Source organism: Falco punctatus (assembly GCF_963210335.1).
Source record: "Falco punctatus genome assembly, chromosome: 2".
Taxonomy (NCBI): Eukaryota; Metazoa; Chordata; class Aves; order Falconiformes; family Falconidae; genus Falco; species Falco punctatus.
This window is the reverse complement of record NC_137581.1, coordinates 27,784,029-27,803,249: the sequence shown is the minus strand read 5'-3', so window position 1 is coordinate 27,803,249 and position 19,221 is coordinate 27,784,029. Positions and strand designations below refer to the sequence as shown.

General features: G+C 40.3%; 1 protein-coding gene across 1 annotated transcript in view; it reads left to right on the top strand.

The window, feature by feature from the left end:
* The window catches only part of TRPC4 (transient receptor potential cation channel subfamily C member 4), a 165,088-nt gene that overhangs the window by 104,067 nt on the left and 41,800 nt on the right, over positions 1-19,221 (top strand). Inside the window, exon 4 of the mRNA XM_080377165.1 lies at positions 15,582-15,918. Coding sequence (XP_080233291.1) covers positions 15,582-15,918 — 337 coding nt within the window. The remainder of the gene's footprint in view (positions 1-15,581; positions 15,919-19,221) is intronic.

Below are 19,221 nucleotides of genomic sequence, written 5' to 3'. Positions count from 1 at the left end.
CCTGAGTAAGTTGGCAGATGACTCCGAGTTGCAGGGGGGGGGACGATGACAACGACGGGGAATGTTGATGTGCTTGTGGGCATGAAGGCTCTGAAGACAGATCTAGACAGGCTAGACCGATGGACCAAGACCAATTGTATGAGGTTCCACAAGGAGAAGTGCCGGGTCCTACACCTGGGTCACAACAACCCCAGGCAGCGCTACAGGCTTTGGCAGAGTGGCTGGAAAGCTGCCTGGTGGGAAAGGGCCTGGGGGTGCTGGTTGACAGACACTGAACAGGAGCCAGCAGTGTGCCCAGGTGGCCAAGAAGGCCAACAGCATCCTGGCTTGTATCAGGAACAGTGTGGTCAGCAGGACTAAGGAAGGATCATCCCCCTGTATTGACACTGGTGAGGCTGCACCTCAAATCCTGTGTTCAGTTTTGGGCCCCTCGTTACCAGAAAGATGTAGAGGTGCTGGAGCCTGTCCAGAGAAGAGCATCGAAGCTGGTGAAGGGTCTGGAGCACAAGTCTGATGAGGAGTGGCTGAGGGAACTGGGATGGTCTAGGCAGGAGAGTAGGAGACTCAGGGAGGACTTTATGGCTCACTGCAGCTACTTGAAAGGAGATGTAGACAGGGTGGGTGGTCTCTTTTCCCAGATAATAAGCATTAGGATGAGAGGAAATGGTCTCAAGTTGTGCCATGGGAGGTTTAGATTGACTATTAGGAAAACATTCTTCACTGAAAGGATGGTCAAGTATAGAAGCTGACTGCCCAAGGAGGTGGTGGTATCACCATTTGTACACGTCTTTTACAGATGTGTAGATGCATTGAATATTTAGTGATGGACTTGGTACTCCTTGCTAAACGGTTGGACTTGATGATCTTAAAGGACTTTTCCAACCTAAATGATTCTATGATTCTATCCAAGTTAGAATGTTATAGTCTGGATAGAAGATGGGTCAAAAACTGGTTGGATGGTCAAACTCAAAGGGTCGTGTTTATTGGGTCATACTCTACCTAAAGATAAGTAAAAACTCTGCAGTGCTGGAAGGATCTGTACTGGCCCGTATTTATCAGTAACCAGGAGAAGATTCATTCTTGAAAAGTTTGCAGATGATACCAAGTGAGAGAGACCAGCTGATATGCTCAAGGCAGAGCTACCTTTTAGAGAGACCGAGACAGGCTAACAGGACCCTAGTGAAATTCAAAAAGGACAAATATCAAGTCCTGAACCTGGGAAAGTAGAAGCCCCTGCAGTGACACAGGTCGGGGGCTGACTGCCCAGCTGCAATGTAGAAAAGGAGCTGGAGGTGTGAACGCCTCTGGCTGAACAAGGGCCAGCAGCAAAGAAGATTAACAATATCTTGGGCTGTGTTAAGAGGAACATAAGTAGTGTATCGATGTAAGTGATTGTCCCACTCTAATCAGCACTCATTCGATCACATCTTGATACTACATTCAACTTTGGGTCCCTCAATACAGACGATACATCAATAAACTGGAACAAGTTCAGTGAAGGGCCACTGAGATGGTGGGGGCTGGAGCACTTGCCCACCAAGGATGAACCAAAGGAGCAGGGCCTGTTTAGCCTGAAGCAGAGATGGCTTTGGGGGAGATGAACATTGCCTCTCAATGACTACGGGGACATCATCGGAGGATATGGAGCAAGGCTTTTTGCAGTGGTTCACATTGGAAGGACTAAAGAATGAGCATCCATTGCAAGAAGAAAATTTCTGACTGAATATGAGGGGAAAAAAAAGCTTTCCCCATGAAGACAGTCAGGCAGTGGAACAGGTTTCCCAGACAGGTGATGCTGTCTCTTGTCTTGGAGATTTTCAAGATTTAATTGGATAAAGCCCTGAGCAGCCTAATCTGATCTCATACGTGATCCTGGTTTGAGCAGGAGGTTGGACAAAAGACTTCCTCAGGTTCCTTCTAGCTTGAAGTATCTGTGATCTGATGACAAGATCTGAGGAGCCATATGCATTGTAGCCAGTGTGCTGGGAAGTCTCCATGAAGCTCTCATCAGGTGTACAGTGAATGACAGATACTTGCCTCTCTCTTCTGTGGTATTAAGAAATCTGGCCACATTAGTCTTTCTTATTTGTGTTTGCTGGTATAGGCCTGGCATTTCAGCTGAAAATGTAAAGAGATGAACGTCCTATGAAGTCAGGCTGAGAGAGCTGGGGTTGTTCAGCCTAGAGAAGAGAAACCACTGGCGAGACCTTATAGCAGCCTTCCAGTGCCTAAAGGGGGCCTACAGGAAAGCGGGAGAGGGGCATTTTACAAGGACATGTAGGGACGCGACAAGGGGGAATGGCTTTAAACTGGAAAGGGTGGATTTAGATTAGATGTTAGGAAGAAAGTCTTTCCTGTGAGGGTGGTGAGGCACTGGCACAAGCTGCCCAGAGAAGCTGTGGATGCCCCATCCCTGGCAGTGCTCAAGGCCAGGCTGGATGGGGCTTTGAGCAACCTGGTCTGGTGGAAGGTGTCCCTGCCCATGGAAGGGTGTTGGAACTAGATGATCTTTAAGGTCCCTTCCAACCCAAACCATTCCTTGATTCTATATTTTTTTTATCCTCTTAATCCTTGACAACTTTTAAGGGTACAGAAAGAATATTGCCACTGTTACTAATATTATAACAGTATTCCAGGGATATTTAACTTTAATGAGTTTGAAATAACCAAGTAATATGACTTTTCAAATGATTAAGGAAGGAAAAGGGTGGATCAGTATAATATTATTTATTACTTCAGAAGATAGAACATGAAAGTGTTCAGTTTACAGCTTTTTCTTTTTTTTTCCCGAGGAACGAAACTTAACTTGGTATTAGTAGTAAAAGCAACAAAAAAAAATTTGAACAGTGTACTATTTAGCAATTGTATATAATTCTTCCTGTACTAATATTTCAACAAATATGATAAACTCTCAAAACGTTTAGGTGGAAATTATTAGACATGCGCCAGACTAGGCAGCAGTAAGTAACAGAGAGGAACAAGGAGTCTTGCCACCATCACCTCAGCAAGGGGGAATTTCAGTACTAAATTTGAGAAGGTTATTTGGTAAAGAAGAGGCCTTGCTTCCCCAGTTACAATATTTGATAGTATTAGCATGAGACATTTACAGCTGCAGGCTGGATGTTGTGGAGAAAAATAGATACTGAACATGACTCTAGTGCAGGAGGCATCACCCAGCCTGCCTGTGGGTCAAGGCAGAAGTCCTCCAGCTGGCTGATTTCATTAAAGCCTGTATGTTATGTATAAGTACGGGGGGGAGGAAAGGTACATGTGCAATCTAAATTTAAATTGCATATCACATAGGAACTTCAGTGTTTTTTTAGAATTGCCTGGGATATTTTCTGTATTCGCTTAACTCTTACTATACTATAAGCTTCTTTATTCTTAATTGTAACATGTGTCTGATTCGTGAATCAATTTCAGTTTAGGGAATCATGATTTCATGCATATGATCAGGATACATCTGTTTAATATCACAGAAGAGTGTAAAGAAAGCAGAAAAAAATACTCCTTCAGAGTACCAGTGAGTTATCTTTCACAAGGATTAAAGAGCAGCTTTCTTAGAAGTGTACCCTTTCTGACTTGTTGGAGCAGAAGCTAGAGCATGCATGTCATGCAGGCAGGGACAACAGCCTGTGGAGTGTATTTCAGTCAGGGAACAAATTCTCTGTTATTTGTTGAGGAAGAATGTTTCAAGGACTGAAACACAACCTTTGTGTACGTTATTACACATATGTCAGTTCCACCTTTAGCTTTTTGCAAATTAACATTCTCCTCCACATTTTAAAATTAAATATATTCCTTTACCTGGAACTATAAGCCAATGTTTTCTATTCCATCTCCATGAGAAATAGCTACGGAAGTTGGGCAAACAAAAACATGTCCCGATTTAATTAGTTTCTAGGAGCATGCAATGAATTTTAGAAACACCAGTCTCACACAGAAACATATGATGTAAATCACTAAAATGCGCAAGGAACTGGTCTTTGGGATGTTGTCCATACTGCTAAATGAAAGTAGACCATAGCCTGACCCTATGACCAAGTGATACTAAGGGATTTCTATGCCAACAGGCTACAGCAAGTTGCAGATTTGCCTTGCACAGAGCTGGCTGGAGAGGTCAAAACTTGAGCCAGGCAAGAGCAGATAGGTAGTGGATGTGACTGAGGTCCAGTGCTCAAACTCAGTCACTGTTTGATTTCTTCAGACTAGGTGTAGCCTGAACATCCCTAAAAGTGACACATATGTAAAACTCAAGTAAACCTGGATCTTTGTTGATTGCTTCCTTGCTCTGGTTCTTCACCATGAAAGAAACCAAGTGTTCAGACATCTGTCTGTACAAGAGCAGTGAGAGTAGCTTCAGGTTTTCATTAGAGATACCAAACTCAAATGTTTTGCCACAAACAGCAGAGCTCCATAAGGAGGAAAAAAACCTACCCAAGGATTGTCTGCAGGCTGGCAGATGCTCGGTACACAGAATTTCATTAACAGCTGTTGTAGGTATCTTCACATTATGGGAAAGCACAATATTTCTTTGGTCAGTTCACGAGAGGTCATTTTCTCCAACCACAACTTATTCTTAAGTGTACTGGAGATTTTGGAGAGCAAGGCTTTTGAACAAGAAATTCTGCTCAGTGCTATTCTTTCCAAGATTCATGTTCTGTGTTTAAACCACAGAAGCTGCACATGGTGGCTGTCAACCAGCCATTCAAGAGCAGTGCCTCGGAAATCATCTAAGGCAAAACCGGGAAGAAAGGTGAATTGTACAGATAATGCAAAAATTGGAAAACATAATCTCTGAAGGCCAGAAGTATCATTCATGAAGGCCACACTTGACTGATCTAATTGATGTATCTGCTACAGACTCAAGCGCATTTCTCCTGCAGATGGTCTCAGAATAATGTTCACTGAGCATCATTGCCAAAGACCTATCATTTCAGCTTAGTCTTTATGCAGGAACTGGGTGATTAATCTGATTTCTCAGCATTTAACATTCTCAGATAAACACACAGCCAAGTTAAACAAGAGGAACTTAAAGATGAAAAACATTAAAATACTTGAAAAGAAAGAGAAGCAGATTGAGTGACTATATACATTCTGTTCCTAAGTATTAATGAAACTACAAAGCCAGACCTCCCTACAATATGTTAATACAAAACTTTCAAGAGAAAAATATGCAGTATATTGTTTTATTCAGTTTGAGTGCCTTTGTAATCAGTCTGTGTTTTTATTTCCCCTCAGCCCTCTAATTTTGTATTCAGTCAGCCTTCAAATGAGTGTTATGCTTTCCAGAAAATGGATTCATACTGGTCTTGGGGAACTTTGGCATCTTCAGTTTCACACAAGTTTCACATAATAAAAAATCACTTCTAAAGAAAGTGGGAAACCTTGGAGTTCAGCATGACTCTGTTGTTTGCTCTCTTATCACTTGGCTAGAACAGCATAATTTTGGAGTCAAGAACAGTTACGCTTATATTCATTTTTCACATGAGGGTACAGGATAGCACCTCATAAAGCTGAACTAACAGAGTGAAACCTAAATTTGCCTGGTGCTAATGGCAAATGATTACCATTGTTTTTACAGAAAAAATCAAATAATGTGTTAAAATATCACTAATCCAAGAAAGTTTCTCTCACAGAAACAGGCAAAAAGCCTGAAAATGGAGAAAAGAAGGAAGAAGAAAATGTTGTAGTCAGTTTTTTTCCAAATAGCTCAATACCCTGCCCAAATTTGAAAGGACATTCAAAACGAGAAAATGGCACTAAGAATGTCCCTCTGCCTTGCCTCAGCAAAAAACTGCACAGATGAGGAACAGGGTGGTCTCCAGCAATGCCAATAGAAATTTTCAGACAAGCAAGTAATGCCCAGAGGAAGAATCTAGCTTTTCTAGTCACTTTCCTACCCTTCCCTCACTCAGAGCTTTTCCCGGCTAATTTTTCTCCAATTAAACTCACACTGCGTTCTGTGCTTCAGTTGCTTTCAACATATTTGCAGATCCCTCATGAATTTTGAAAGGTTGGTTTATTAATTTGTAACTTTTCCTTCTGGTGACATGGCAACTACAAAAGTAGACAAAGTGGTACAATAAACTGGGTGTGAGGAAACTTGTTGATTCTGTCATAGAACAGGAGTATAACTAACTTAAATTCTAAGCCCTTCTGGTTGATCAGTTAATGCTTAGAAGCTTTACCAATACAGGACACAAAACCAAATTGGATGTAAGAAACTTGCTACTAGTGTTTGCTCATTGGTCCAGAGCCCAGTGAACCTGGGGTAAACAGACTGTTCTTTATACAAGTGGCTATTTGTTTCCAGTTTCAGTTGATAGCATGACTTACATGAACTGTATGCTATGAACAGTGCGTGTGATTTCTACCTGTGTTAATATATGAAGTTGCTTAGAATATGTGTAGAGGGATGAAGCTGTGTTAATTACCATTGATAATATACAGCTGTGGGCTGGCTTCAGGGGCGGTGGGTTGGCTGATGTGGATAAGGTGCAGCTGTGGCTGGTTCTGTTAAGAGGTTGGGCAGCCAAGGAAGGGAGAGCAGCTGAGGAAGGGAGAGAGGAAGAAGCAAGAGCAGGGAGAGCAGGCTCTGGATTAGGTGAGATGAGATGAGAAGGCAGCAGAGGGACTGGCATGAAGAGTATGTTGGTATGAGATGGTAAAAGACCTTGTTGCAGCTTGATAGTTTGGAGAGTGTTGCAACAAATATGTATTGATTTTGGTCACCTAAAACGACTTTGAACTTTTGTGCTGATAAACAACATGTGTTTGTAGTTTCAGTTTATTCAGTGTTAGAATGAATACTGGAAGAATGATCAGCCACTAATTTATATTCTTTTATCAGTTAATTTATTTGATAGAAACTATTGGTGCAGACAAGAAACTTGGTGTGAGAGGTATCTGAAGACTGCTTTGGAAATAATAGGATTGAAGTGACAGAGACCTAAACAAATACTTTTACTACTATGTCTTTTTTTCCCCCACACATGATGCACAGATTATTATACCACGAGTGTTTGGAACAGCTGAAATGGTTTTACATATATTTTTTGCAATAATATGGTTCAATGATATGTGAGACAGGCTCTGCTTCTTTTCAAAGGGAATACCAATGGTGAAAAAGATCTTAGTAACACTTTCTATTCCTAGAAAAGTAATTAAAACATAAATAAATAAATTCAAATCTGTAAACGCAATTATTATGGCTCTTACTAATAATTTTGTTGCCGTAGAAAACACTGCTTGGCTTAATATACTAAGTTTGTAGGATTATAAAACATACTTGGCTGAAAGACATCTCTCAGGATCATGTGGTCCAACCTCCTGGTCAAAACCAGGCTAACGCTGAAGGTTAATCAGGTTGCTAAGGAACTTACTCTACAAGTTTTGAATATTTATAAGGATGGAGATTCTGCATCTTTCCTGGACAACCTGTGCCAGTGCTTAACTACTGTCACAGGGCAAAATATTTTCCTTAGATCAAACTAGAATTTCCTTTGGTGCAGCTTATGATCATCGTCATCCTTTCATTGTGCTCCTGAGAAAAGCATGCTTCTATCCATAACCTCCCTTTTATTTTGTAAGACAGCAAGTGAGTTCCCACCATTAATCTCTTTTTGAGGCTGAGCACACCCAGGTCCTTCCTTCTGTTCCTGTACGTTATGGGAGCCAGCCCCATAGCCTCTTCAAGGTGCCCTGTTGGAGCCGCTTCAGTTTGCTCATGTCTCTGTTGTAGTGAGGGACCGAAAACAGGACACAGTGCTCCACGTGTAGTCTCACGAGTGCCAGAGAGTTGAGAATTACCACCCTTGTTCACATGCTGGCTATACTTCAGCTACTGAATCTCAGGATATACTTTTTGCACTGCATGGGCCCAGTCATATTCAGCTTCTTGCTTAACAGTGTCCACAGGTCTTGTCTGCAAAGCTACTCCCTAGACAGTGAATTCCAACCTGTGCTGTTGCACAGGTTATTCTCTCCCAAGTGTAGGACTTTGCATATAAATACCGGTCTTATTTTGTGTTTGCTATGCATCAAAATACACCAGCTAGGTGTGTAAAAACAGGGATTCAGTCTAACAGAAGCAAGTTCATATTGCATTCTATCTGCAGAAACTTACAGGGGTTCTTTAATTGTTTTTCCCTACAAAAATGTTTTGAATTAAAGTGAGTCAAACACTTGCCCAGAATGGGAACCAGAAGTATTGTACCAGCATCCCAGCTCTGATATTTGGAGCTATTTTACACACTCATCCCAAAGCCCCAAAACTGGTTCCCTTTCCTTTACAACTGGGAAGTCTAACAGGGCTATTCATGCATAGCTGGTTCCTAAGGACTACATTCTAGTTTCATTTGCCCTTGCCTTTTCTAAGCAATTAATCAGAATCACTGCAATTATAGATAAGTCTTGACTTATTAAATAGATATGTAATAGTTTTCTCTGTGTGTATTCATTTTACTGAGAAGGAGCAATGAAACAAATGAGCTTCAGCTTGTGTTGATGCAGCAAAAAAAGAAATTTGAAATTTTAAAAATGCAGTGTCATTGTTTGTACAATAATGTTCATTAATCCTTTCAGTGAAACATTTCAGTCTTCACTTTTATGTTTTCCTTTTCTTTTGTCTTCTTCCTCCTCATATTTGAAGTTTAACAATAGAATAATTATAATAAAAAAGCCTGGCATTCTTGTCTGTTCTGGGTGAAAGCAGTGTAAACTCTGGAGTTCATGGTGAAGGCTTCTATGCTACTTATTTGTTTTGCTACAGGGACTGAGCTGAAGCAAGCTGCCCTGGTGCTACACAAGCTGTCTGCTCTGACCCTGAGTGAGCTGGCTAGTTCCTTTAATGACGCAGCTGCAGACAAAGCAGAGGAAAAGTAGGCTCAGTGGTTTAGGTCCAGCAAGAATCATGATTATGGTGATAGTCTGCTCCAGTTGGCATTAGACTTAGACTGGGTGGACATGGGTTAATGGTTGGACTTGATGATCTTAAAGGTCTTTTCCATCCTAAATGATTCTATGAGAAGATTTGCAGGAATTGGCACAGGAATCAGGGCTTCAGGCCCGAGGTAGAAAACAGATAGTATAACCATACCCAATGGAGTCCAGAACATAGTCCCTAGTTTTTAGAAAGGAAAATGTAGTGCTGATCCAGTCAATAAAATTAAGGCATTTAAATTGCAATTAAATGTTATTTGTCTTAACAAATCAGTCCTCACAAAGTAAGTGCCATAATCCACATATATAATCTTTGGGGGAAGATAGAGAAAAGAATATGCAGTGATGTCTCCAGAGGGAGAAACAATCTACCAAATTTAGGAGTCTACTTAATGAGGTTGGGACTTGAATCTGTCATTAGTGCCAAGCAAATATACTTTTCACAACCAGTAGATAGAGAATTTTGACATCTAAATTCGAAGTTAAAATAACTAGAAGAGCTTGGGGTTTCATTAAATATCTGGGAAAATACTTTGAATACAAGAAGTAAAATGTTCTAGAGAAAGAAAAAGTAATTGGGCTTAATTCTCATTGAATTGGAACATGATCATTGGAAAACGTGTGTGACAAAGCAGCAGACCTCAGAGCTAACATTTCCTACCAGCTTGGCTGTAATGGCAGTACAAAGTGGTACTAACAGAGAATCTGGCCGTGACACTAAAAAAGTATTACCAGGAAAGATGATGATAAACATTTTCTTCCCCTCCCCCCAAAGATCTTTAATATTCATCTGTTAGACGGTGGTATTAGGGGTAGTTCTTTGTGTTACAGCATAACACACTTCTACACAAGTCTAAAAGGAATTCACTTTCCTTTGACAGCTTTCTTTTCTAGATGACAAATCACGTTATTTTCCTATGTAACATAGACTAAACCACCCACTGATCTCAGAATGAGAATTTAATTTGGTTCTCAGATTTTGTTAAACTACTTTGAGTGTAAAAAACAGCACTCTATTACAAGTGGGTTGGGATTTCTTTTTTTTGATATCTGCATATTTCCTAATACAATGAAATAAATACTTCAAGGTAATATTGTGCTATTGACTTGACTTATTGTGAAGATATACTATTTATAAAAAGAATTATTTTTATAAAATTATTATTTCTATAAAGACCTTATATAGTCAATAGAATCACTTGTGTTATTTCTTCATCGTTTCCATTGACTGAAGGATATGTATTACAGAAAAACTAGAGACCAGATTTGATCAGCAGTAAAAACAAAAATCTGGCTATGTATATGTTTGGATATCACTAGAATCAGGCTCTGCTATTACTTACACCAGATTATTTTTGCTGGCACTATGAATAATTTCTGATTTTCACCAGTCTCAGGGAAGAGCCAATTCCCAGCATGACAGCTAAGAGAATGAATACCAAAACATTTTCAGATGGGCAGACTATGAAGGAGCTAAAGATGTGCAACCATGAATAATCATTACAGCAAAATCCCTCACATAATTACAAACTGCTGGAAGCTATTGGAAGCCATTGTAATGTGAAAATATAAACTTGCTGATTGCTAATTATATGAAGACAATGTCAAAGTCAAATAACATACAACATAATACTGACAGTAAAAAAGATACTTTGAATACCTCAGAATGTAGTATCTCCAAATATGGAAGAAAAAATATACTGCAGTGAAAATATGTTGGCATAGACAATACAAAACTAGTGAATTAATGTCACAGAGTATTTCTATTTCTGATAGTCATAAAATATTTGTGAAAAATATTTTTTTAAAAATGTTTTTTTAGCTCCCAGCTCAGCAGAGGACTTGTAAGTCTACTTAGCTTTACTATGTGATCATCCCAGATGTGATCCCATCTTTTTATACAGGAAGTCTCTTGGGGCTTTATGCATGTCTTTTTTCCATCCACCTCTACTGTTCCTTTCTAATAGAAGGGTTTATAACAAAGTATAAATCTCATATGACCAGAGATTTATTTATTTATTTTCTGGAGCAAAGGACATTTTAGTGGATAAATCAAAAAGAAGTGTAATAATTCAAGATCAGTAATAAAATATATTAATGAAACTTACCTGACCTGTGTAACCATATGTGTCGTATGAGTAGTGTCTCTGAGACAGCCTACACAGGTGGCATTTACACTGTGCATCCCAGGAAGATTTCCCTGCTCACGGTTCCTGTATGCACTCAAATACTTATTGTATGTGAAGACAAGATGTGTGGGTACACAACATCTTCCCCTCATTTCCTCTGGAGGACATGGGTCCACAAGGACAGAAGGGAGATGCAGTGTGTAGTAACAAGCTCCCGTTCTCTAGGTAACTAAGGAACAAGACTGTGATGTTCATCAATGAGTATACTATTCTTCCATCAGGGTACCCCAACTGTTCCCCATTCAAGAAATTCCTTCATTATTCAGGTAATGTAATAAAAGTAGGTATCATTACTGAACGTATTTTACAGCATATGATGACAATCTCTCAGCCACAAAAATGGAGCAAGTAGTCAAATTTGTGAAAACTAATTTGGACATTTTTAATAGTCATACAATTCCTTGATAAACGAAGCAGAGAAGTGTAACTGTAACAGAAGTGTCAGCAAGAGATTTAGGGTAGTTTTGCAGCTGTCTGAAGAAGACACTAGGGAGTGGTTCATTTTATATGTTATATGGCCAATGGAGCTCAGAACATTTTTTAAAAAAAAAAAAAAGGCTGCACTAGAGATGGATATTTTTGTTGCTTCAGGACATTGTTAAATAACCCTACCAGCAGTGGTGTTAGATAAAAATGGCATCATGAAACTGGGTATCTGGACCTCTCAGAAGTGCATTATATCATCTGTAGACACTGTGCTGTGGTTTCTGTTAGACCTTTGCCTGCAGTGCTAGAACTGCTTCATTATGCATGCAGCTCTTAAAATGCAGACATAGTATTTATATGCTTGCTCCATACTATACTATTAGTTGCTGCTTATGTTTTATGTCTAGTAAGTAATTGAAAGTACGTTACCGATCATGCTCCCCCTAACTCTAACCACAACAAATGTATAGTCTATATTAGCTTTCTCCTATAGTCAGAGGATCCAACCAGTGCTAAAACTGTCCTGTCACAGTCATAATTTGAAGAAAAGTATGAGAGGTAATTTCTTCAAAAATTATAATTTATAAAATTGACTCTTTGGTGCCTGGGATTTGAAGATTTACTGAAAAACTTCCTGTGCCTCAGAAAGCAATCCTTATCTTTTAACACATCGTACTGTAGCGATGCAGTTACAACACAACAAAATCTACATGGGTATTAGGAGACAAGAAAAAAATTTTCAAGCCTGCTCAGAAATGCTTTCTGTATTAACACTGAAAGTTTTGCATATTAATCTGTTTAAGGTTTAGAACTGAGCAGCTACTGCCCACCCATTGTGGAGCATCCTCCACATTGTGCAGTCAACAAGCATCAGCTCATGGCATGAGGTAACTCTGTGTTAGTTCTGGTCTGCCTAGCCCCAGGACAGCCCAGTATGTGATGGACATTGGAAAAAACCCTTTTTTTTTACCCAATTTCCTCCACATTACAGCAAGGGAAATTCATTCTTTTTTATCCATGCTTGGCAAGGAGTAGGCCCCCTACATCTACCCCCAGCCTTTGCTAGCCACTGGAAGTTGTTCCTTCACCTGGGTCCCCCACACCGTGTGAGCAGCCCAAAGGTCTTGAGAAAGGGGACACAGGAAAGACTTGGGAACTGATTACTTTTAAGTGAGAGGGTATGTAATGGGAAGATATTGTGAAGAAGAGAAAACAAACATGGATCTGGCACACTCTGGGGCAAAGAAAGGAAAATATTTTATTCAGGAATTAGTCCATGAGTTATACTTTTTCACTAGTCAAGTAAAGCACTAATCTGTGCCTACCCAAGCAAACTGAGGTGAAAAATTTTGTGGGAAGACCCCTGTTAAAAACCTGGCAAAAACATAACTTTGAAACCATCTGCTCTGACCACATACAGTATTATTCCAGACATTTCTATCTTGAAACAAACACCCTGAAACCTTGCAAATGCATTTTTCCTAACGGAAGAGAACAGTCTGTTACTCTTCTTGAAGGCTATTTTCAAGATGCTTATTGTATGAGTAAAATTTCTTGTCTTTCACAACAGTCAGAGACAGCGTCAGCACTGGTGTATGGTAGCAAATACGTCTCTGCTAAGGACATTGGCATTTCATTAACAAACACCAGGTTTGAAGTTGGCTCAGGTTAACATTTCTGACAAGATCCAGACATATATAGAAAGATGCGTACTGACTCTTGTTTCATTCCAAGCTAAGTATTTCTTTTTTTTACCAGTAGTAATCACTATGATTTAGGAAACTGTTTGAGAAGGTACATATTATTCATCCCCAAGGGAACTTGGCACCTGTATTTATAAGTACTATCAAACTAAAGTAAAATCTCAAACTAGGTGCATGTGATTACAGTTCAAATCTGAAATTACTTGGTGTAAATTAAAAAAATTATTATTTAATAAGTAAAGAAGTTTCTGCATAGCTTTCTTAAGTCTTCAGCTAATGATTTAATCCAATGTATTTATATACGCATACGTGTAACTGTATTTGGTTTGCGTGGCAATGTTTCGGTGGAGGTAGCTTCTGTGAGAAGCTGCTAGAAGCTTCCCCCATGTCCCAAGAGCCAGTGCCTGCCAGCTCCAAGACAGACCCACCGCTGGCCAAGACTGAGCCCATCTGTGGTGGTGGTAGCCCCTCTGGGATAGTGTATTTAAGAAGGGGGGGGGGGGGAAGAACCCCAACATCTTCAGCCAGAACAGAGGAGTGAGAATACGTGAGAGCAACATCGCTGCAGCCCCCCAGGCTAGTACAGCAGGGGCAGGGGCACTCCAGGCACCACAGCAGAGGTTCACTGGCAGCCCATGGTGAAGCCCACGGCAGGGCAGGCTGTGCGCTGTAGCCCATGGAGGACCCAGCACTGGAGCAGACAGATGCCCCAAGGAGGCTGTGACCCGTGGGCAGCCCTTGCTGGAGCAACTCCTGGCAGGGCCTGTGGCCCCACGGGGAGAGGAGCCTGGGCTGGGGCAGGTTTGCTGCTGGGGCTGGGGACCACACTAGAGCAGCTCATGAAGAACTGCAGCCCATGGGAAGGACCCATGTTGGAGAAGTTTGAGGAGGACTGTCTCCTGTGGGAGGGATCCTACGCTGGGGCAGGGGGGGAATGTGAGGAGCCTCCCCGAGGAGGAAGGAGCAGCAGAGACAGTGTGTGATGGACTGACTGCAGGCCCATTGCCTGTCCCCTGCACCACTAAGGGGAAGGAGATAGAGAAATCGAGGAGTGAGGTTAAGCCTGAGAAGAAGGGAAGGGTGGGGGGAAGGCATTTTAATATTTGCTTTTATTTCTCATTAGCCTACTCTGGTAATAATTTTTTTCCAAGTCTAGTATCTTTTGCCTATAACAGTAATAGCCGAGTAATCTCCCCATCCTTAGCTCAGTCCATGAGCCTTTTGTTATATTATCTTTTCACTGTCCATCTGATGTCAGGGAGTGATAAAGTGGCTTGATGGGCACCTGGCATGCCAAGGTCAACCCACCACAGCGACATAAGGAAAATGCTACTCTCTTTTTTTTCTCTTTTCTTTTCTTTTTTTTTTTTTTTTTTTTTTTTTAAACAAAATGCAACAATTCTGGTTCTCTTTGATGCATATGTCGCTTCTGTTCCTTATCTCTTACATCAATTCTAGCATGTTGCTAATCTGTGTCCCCTTTATAAAAGAAAGCACTTTGGGAAGTGATCAAATAAAAATAGGACATAAAACCCTGGAATATACTTAAAGCTTCTTTAAAAAGCTATCTGAAAAATATTAAATTTTACTGGATTATGGGGGTGGGGGGTGGGGGTGCCAGTTCAATATTTAGAATAATATTTTAAAAACTCAAATACCTACCATCCCGGAGAACAGACAGACCATAAAATATTGCACGGTATAGGAATATATCCCAACAAGGATTAGTGAAACACTGCAGAATGCTCGTGCATAGCTCATATTGTGCAAGCATTATGTAATGTATCTGTAAGAGTTTTGTCAGTATAAAAGCATGTGAGCCTGATTTTTAGGGAATTAGCAGGGAACATACTGAGAATAGCTTTTCATGGCTGTGGAGTTGTTTCACTGTTTACAGAGCTCAGTCATGCTTCTCCTTTTCATAGTTACTTCCATCTCTTGTTCTGTGAATTCCCCACAAATGTTGCTGGTTGAATAATGGAAGTATTTGTGAACTTGTTTTTCAGTTCGAAATCAGCTTTTGAGGTGCATGTGTTTTACAGTCGGTTGGCTCCTTGTTTACTCGACCAACAGGGAAGTCAGTCTTTATTGTGAAAAGAGAATTTTGATGGCTTTGTGCTATACTTTTTGCATTGAAGGAAGGGCAGGCTGACCCAGCCCTGTCTTACTGGTATTATCAGTATGAGTGGGCTTGCACAGGCTGTGGATTTTTCTTTTTAATTTCTAGCCAAAAGTTACTTACCATAACTTAAATAGCATGGAAATGACTTTACAGAGATAACAAGAAACTAACTGTCTTCCTTTCTTCTTCTCTCTGTAGTTTGTTGCTCAGCCCAACTGCCAGCAGCTGCTCGCATCCCGCTGGTACGACGAGTTCCCTGGATGGAGAAGGCGACACTGGGCTGTGAAAATGTTGACATGTGTTGTGATAGGACTCCTTTTCCCGGTGTTCTCTGTGTGCTACCTGATAGCTCCCAAAAGCCCATTAGGGCTGTTCATCAGAAAGCCATTTATCAAATTTATCTGCCACACTGCATCCTACTTGACTTTTCTGTTCCTGCTGTTGCTTGCCTCTCAGCACATTGACAGGTCAGACTTGAGCATGCAGGGACCACCACCAACCATCGTCGAGTGGATGATATTACCGTGGGTCCTGGGTAAATGTATTACTAAAGAAAATACAGTGAAAAGTGTTTTGACCCCTGCAGTTTTGCCAAGCATTCCTGGATCAGGAAGATACAGTAGAGAGTTCTGTCATGAGTCACTGACCTACCAAAACAGGCAAATAGTCCATCTTCTGCAATACCTAGCAAGAGTAGTACACAACTTGGGAAGAGTTTAAAAATCCAAAGTGTCACCACCTGTTGTATTACAGTGAGCCAAAAAAAAAAGCAATTGGGGGTTGCTTCCTTTGAGTAAGCAGTGCCTTGAAACATATATGTTGATATTCTTTTTGATATCTATTTTCTCCAGGCCAGAAATTGTTCTGGTTCTTCTAAGAGTCCATTTTTTCTGTTTGTTAGTCTGCTTCTAAAAAAGGGTCCCTTTGCCACAATAATGATTTTTCATGTATTAGAATGAAACAAAGTGTCATTTCTGGACCGTTATCACTAACCTTATTTACCTAAAGTATGCTTCTTTCTAATATGACAGATCCACCTATTGCAAATAGAGCTGACCAGCATTTTCGAGTATTTTCATTAAAATACACACGCAGAGTATTTTTTCGATGCAAAACCATTGATGTGAACTTTTCACTCAACTTCAAACAAAATATTTTACATCAGAATATGGATGTAAGTACGAACGCAGGAAAATCCCCCAGCACTTTTAAAATGGAAGAAAAGATTAACATTCTGTCCTGATAGTTAACAAAAATTTCAGTCTGGGATTACTGAAAGCCTACTTTGTGTGGGCCATGTTGGCCTTGAATGTCTTCCTGTGTGATTGCGCAGTCTGGTCATAGTGGACCATCCTAGGTGCTCCCTGCCTTTGCACATCTACCCTGCTAGATGGTGTGTCTCTTGGTGTGCCATGGTCTCTTTCCTGTCTCCTGTTTTAGGAACCAATACAAGTTGGACCAAGTCAGGCCAAATATACTTGGTCTTGACTGAAATGAAATTGTAGGAGGAGGGACTTAGTAGCCTTAACTGCAAGAATTTAAGTTTGATAATTTAAATTGTCACCACCTAGACAAGTTAATGCACAAACTTTTCTGAAATGTTTTGGTCAGGCTTTGATACTGTTACTTCTCCATTAAGATTCTGTTTCTCTTTGCTTTTTCAACTTTTCCCAAACACCTGGCTTTTTTTTAGAGCAACCAAACTAACAAGGCTTTTGGTATAATCAATCATGTATAATTTACAATGCAGTATTGAATTTATAGTACACTAATTAGCAGTGCCTAATACTCCAGAGAAGAATGAGGCAGTGGCTTTTCCTCTGTATGTTCCTTGGTAGAGCACTGTGGGAAGCAGGAGGCATGGTTACATCTGTCTTTCACTTAAGAAAACAAGCATGCGTGACTGAAAACCCTGTGTACACTCACTTGTTGGGAACCTCTCGGAAGGACCTGGCTTCCACAGATTAACTGCTTTCTGAGATTTCCCCCATGATAGCACAGCATAAAAGAGACCTCACCATCAGCCTTCACTGTAAGATGTGCTATCCTTTGCTGGGTAGATATTGCTACTGTTATGAAAAAGCCAATACCTAGTGTTATTGCAAAGGAAGTAATCAATCTGGTGGGCTGCTTAAAACGACATTTCCTACAGATGAGTCAGACTAACTTCAGTGGGTGAGATTCACATATAAATATTTAAAAAAAATTCCTCCAGTAAATTTTCCCAGTTTTGTGCCCTCAAGAAATCAGAAACCAATATAAAACTGATTACTTTGATACATTAGTTCCTTAGAAATAAATGCTGCAATGCTGAAGGGAAGCAGGGGGCTCTTCTGTGCTGTCCCATGCCCAAAGGAGATATTAGTACATTTTCTGTCTGGCCTTCCAAAATAGCAGGTGTTCAGTGTCTGTCCAGTTTTCACAGTATCATGAGGCTGAAGGATGCCAAGAACAAATGCATAGCTGTCACATAGACCTTGACATGCCGAAGTGGGGTTTATTATTAACCTGTCTTTTTGAAGAAAGAAATTAAAGCCCAGAGAAAAAGGCACAATTTGAGAGGGGCAAGAGATAACAGTTTCAGCTAAAGGCAGTTCTAAAATTGTGGTGACTAACTCCTCTCCAGAAAACATGCAGTGGGAAGAGGAAGAATCTCCATTTCCCTCAACCTCTGACACTGTTGTTTACTTAGGAAAGGGGTTAAGTAACTCATCATTCCAAAATACTTGTTTGAAGAAGCCATTGACCCTTATAATTATGACTGTCAAGATGACTATAATTTTTAAAAGCAGCATTAATATTTGAAGTATATGGCCAGATAACGCCAGTACTGTCTGTGCTGAATAAACCCTACTTCTGCAAGCAGTACAGCTTAAGTCAAGGGAACTGCTTGCATAAACAGGTATTCATGAGCATGAATAAAGGTCAGTAGTTAGACACCACGTGGTCAAATAGGTTATGGTTAATCTAGACGGTAATCTTCAGAGAAACTGTGCCTTCCAAAATCTCTTCCATCTAAACCTATGTATTTTATACACTAATGTCTAGGTGGTTCGTAACTAGTGGTTTCCTCTAGTTCCAGTTTCAGGTTTGCTGGATTCAGCTTTCAGGGCTGTGGTTGCTGCAGTGCTTTAGCCCATCCAAATAGTAAGGCCCCAGATTCACTCATCGTAATCTCAAGCAATTCATTAGGGACCCAAGTTCTGCCTGTCATTGAAGGATACAGACACACATCTCCACAGGACATAACGCCTCACAGCATGCGATGAACACGTCTATTCCCACTTTTTTTTTTTTTTTTAAATGAAGTTATTCCAAGGCAGAACCTGGTTTTCATATTCATATACATACAAACTGTGGCCTAGTAATCTTTTAATAAACTAAACAATTTTATTTAATCCTTGTCTATAAGGAAAGTTAGTTTCCAGGTGACAATTTAGTCTGTCATCTCATCTCTTCAAACTATACACTTATGCAGTATCCTTAAAAAGAGTGAATGCTTCACTCTTGAATTACACAGGTGAGCCTAAATCTGAAGTACATAGGTATATCTTTGCATTTTCTGGATGTCGATAAAAAACATGGATATCTGAGACAAAACTACTGTGGCTTTAGTGTTGTAATTTTTCTCTGAAATTGGAAACATGACCAAGTAAACCCTTTCCCCAGAGCAAAGGTTATCCTGGAGGAGCTACAGCATGTCAAAACTATTAACATTTTAAACAATAGAATGTATTGTTTGTCATCCTCTTAATTCAAATAGCTCTGCAGTCGGTTTTCAATTTAAGAGTTATCTCCCTTAAAATGAAGGCAGGAAGAGCAGCTTTCCTTTCCAGGC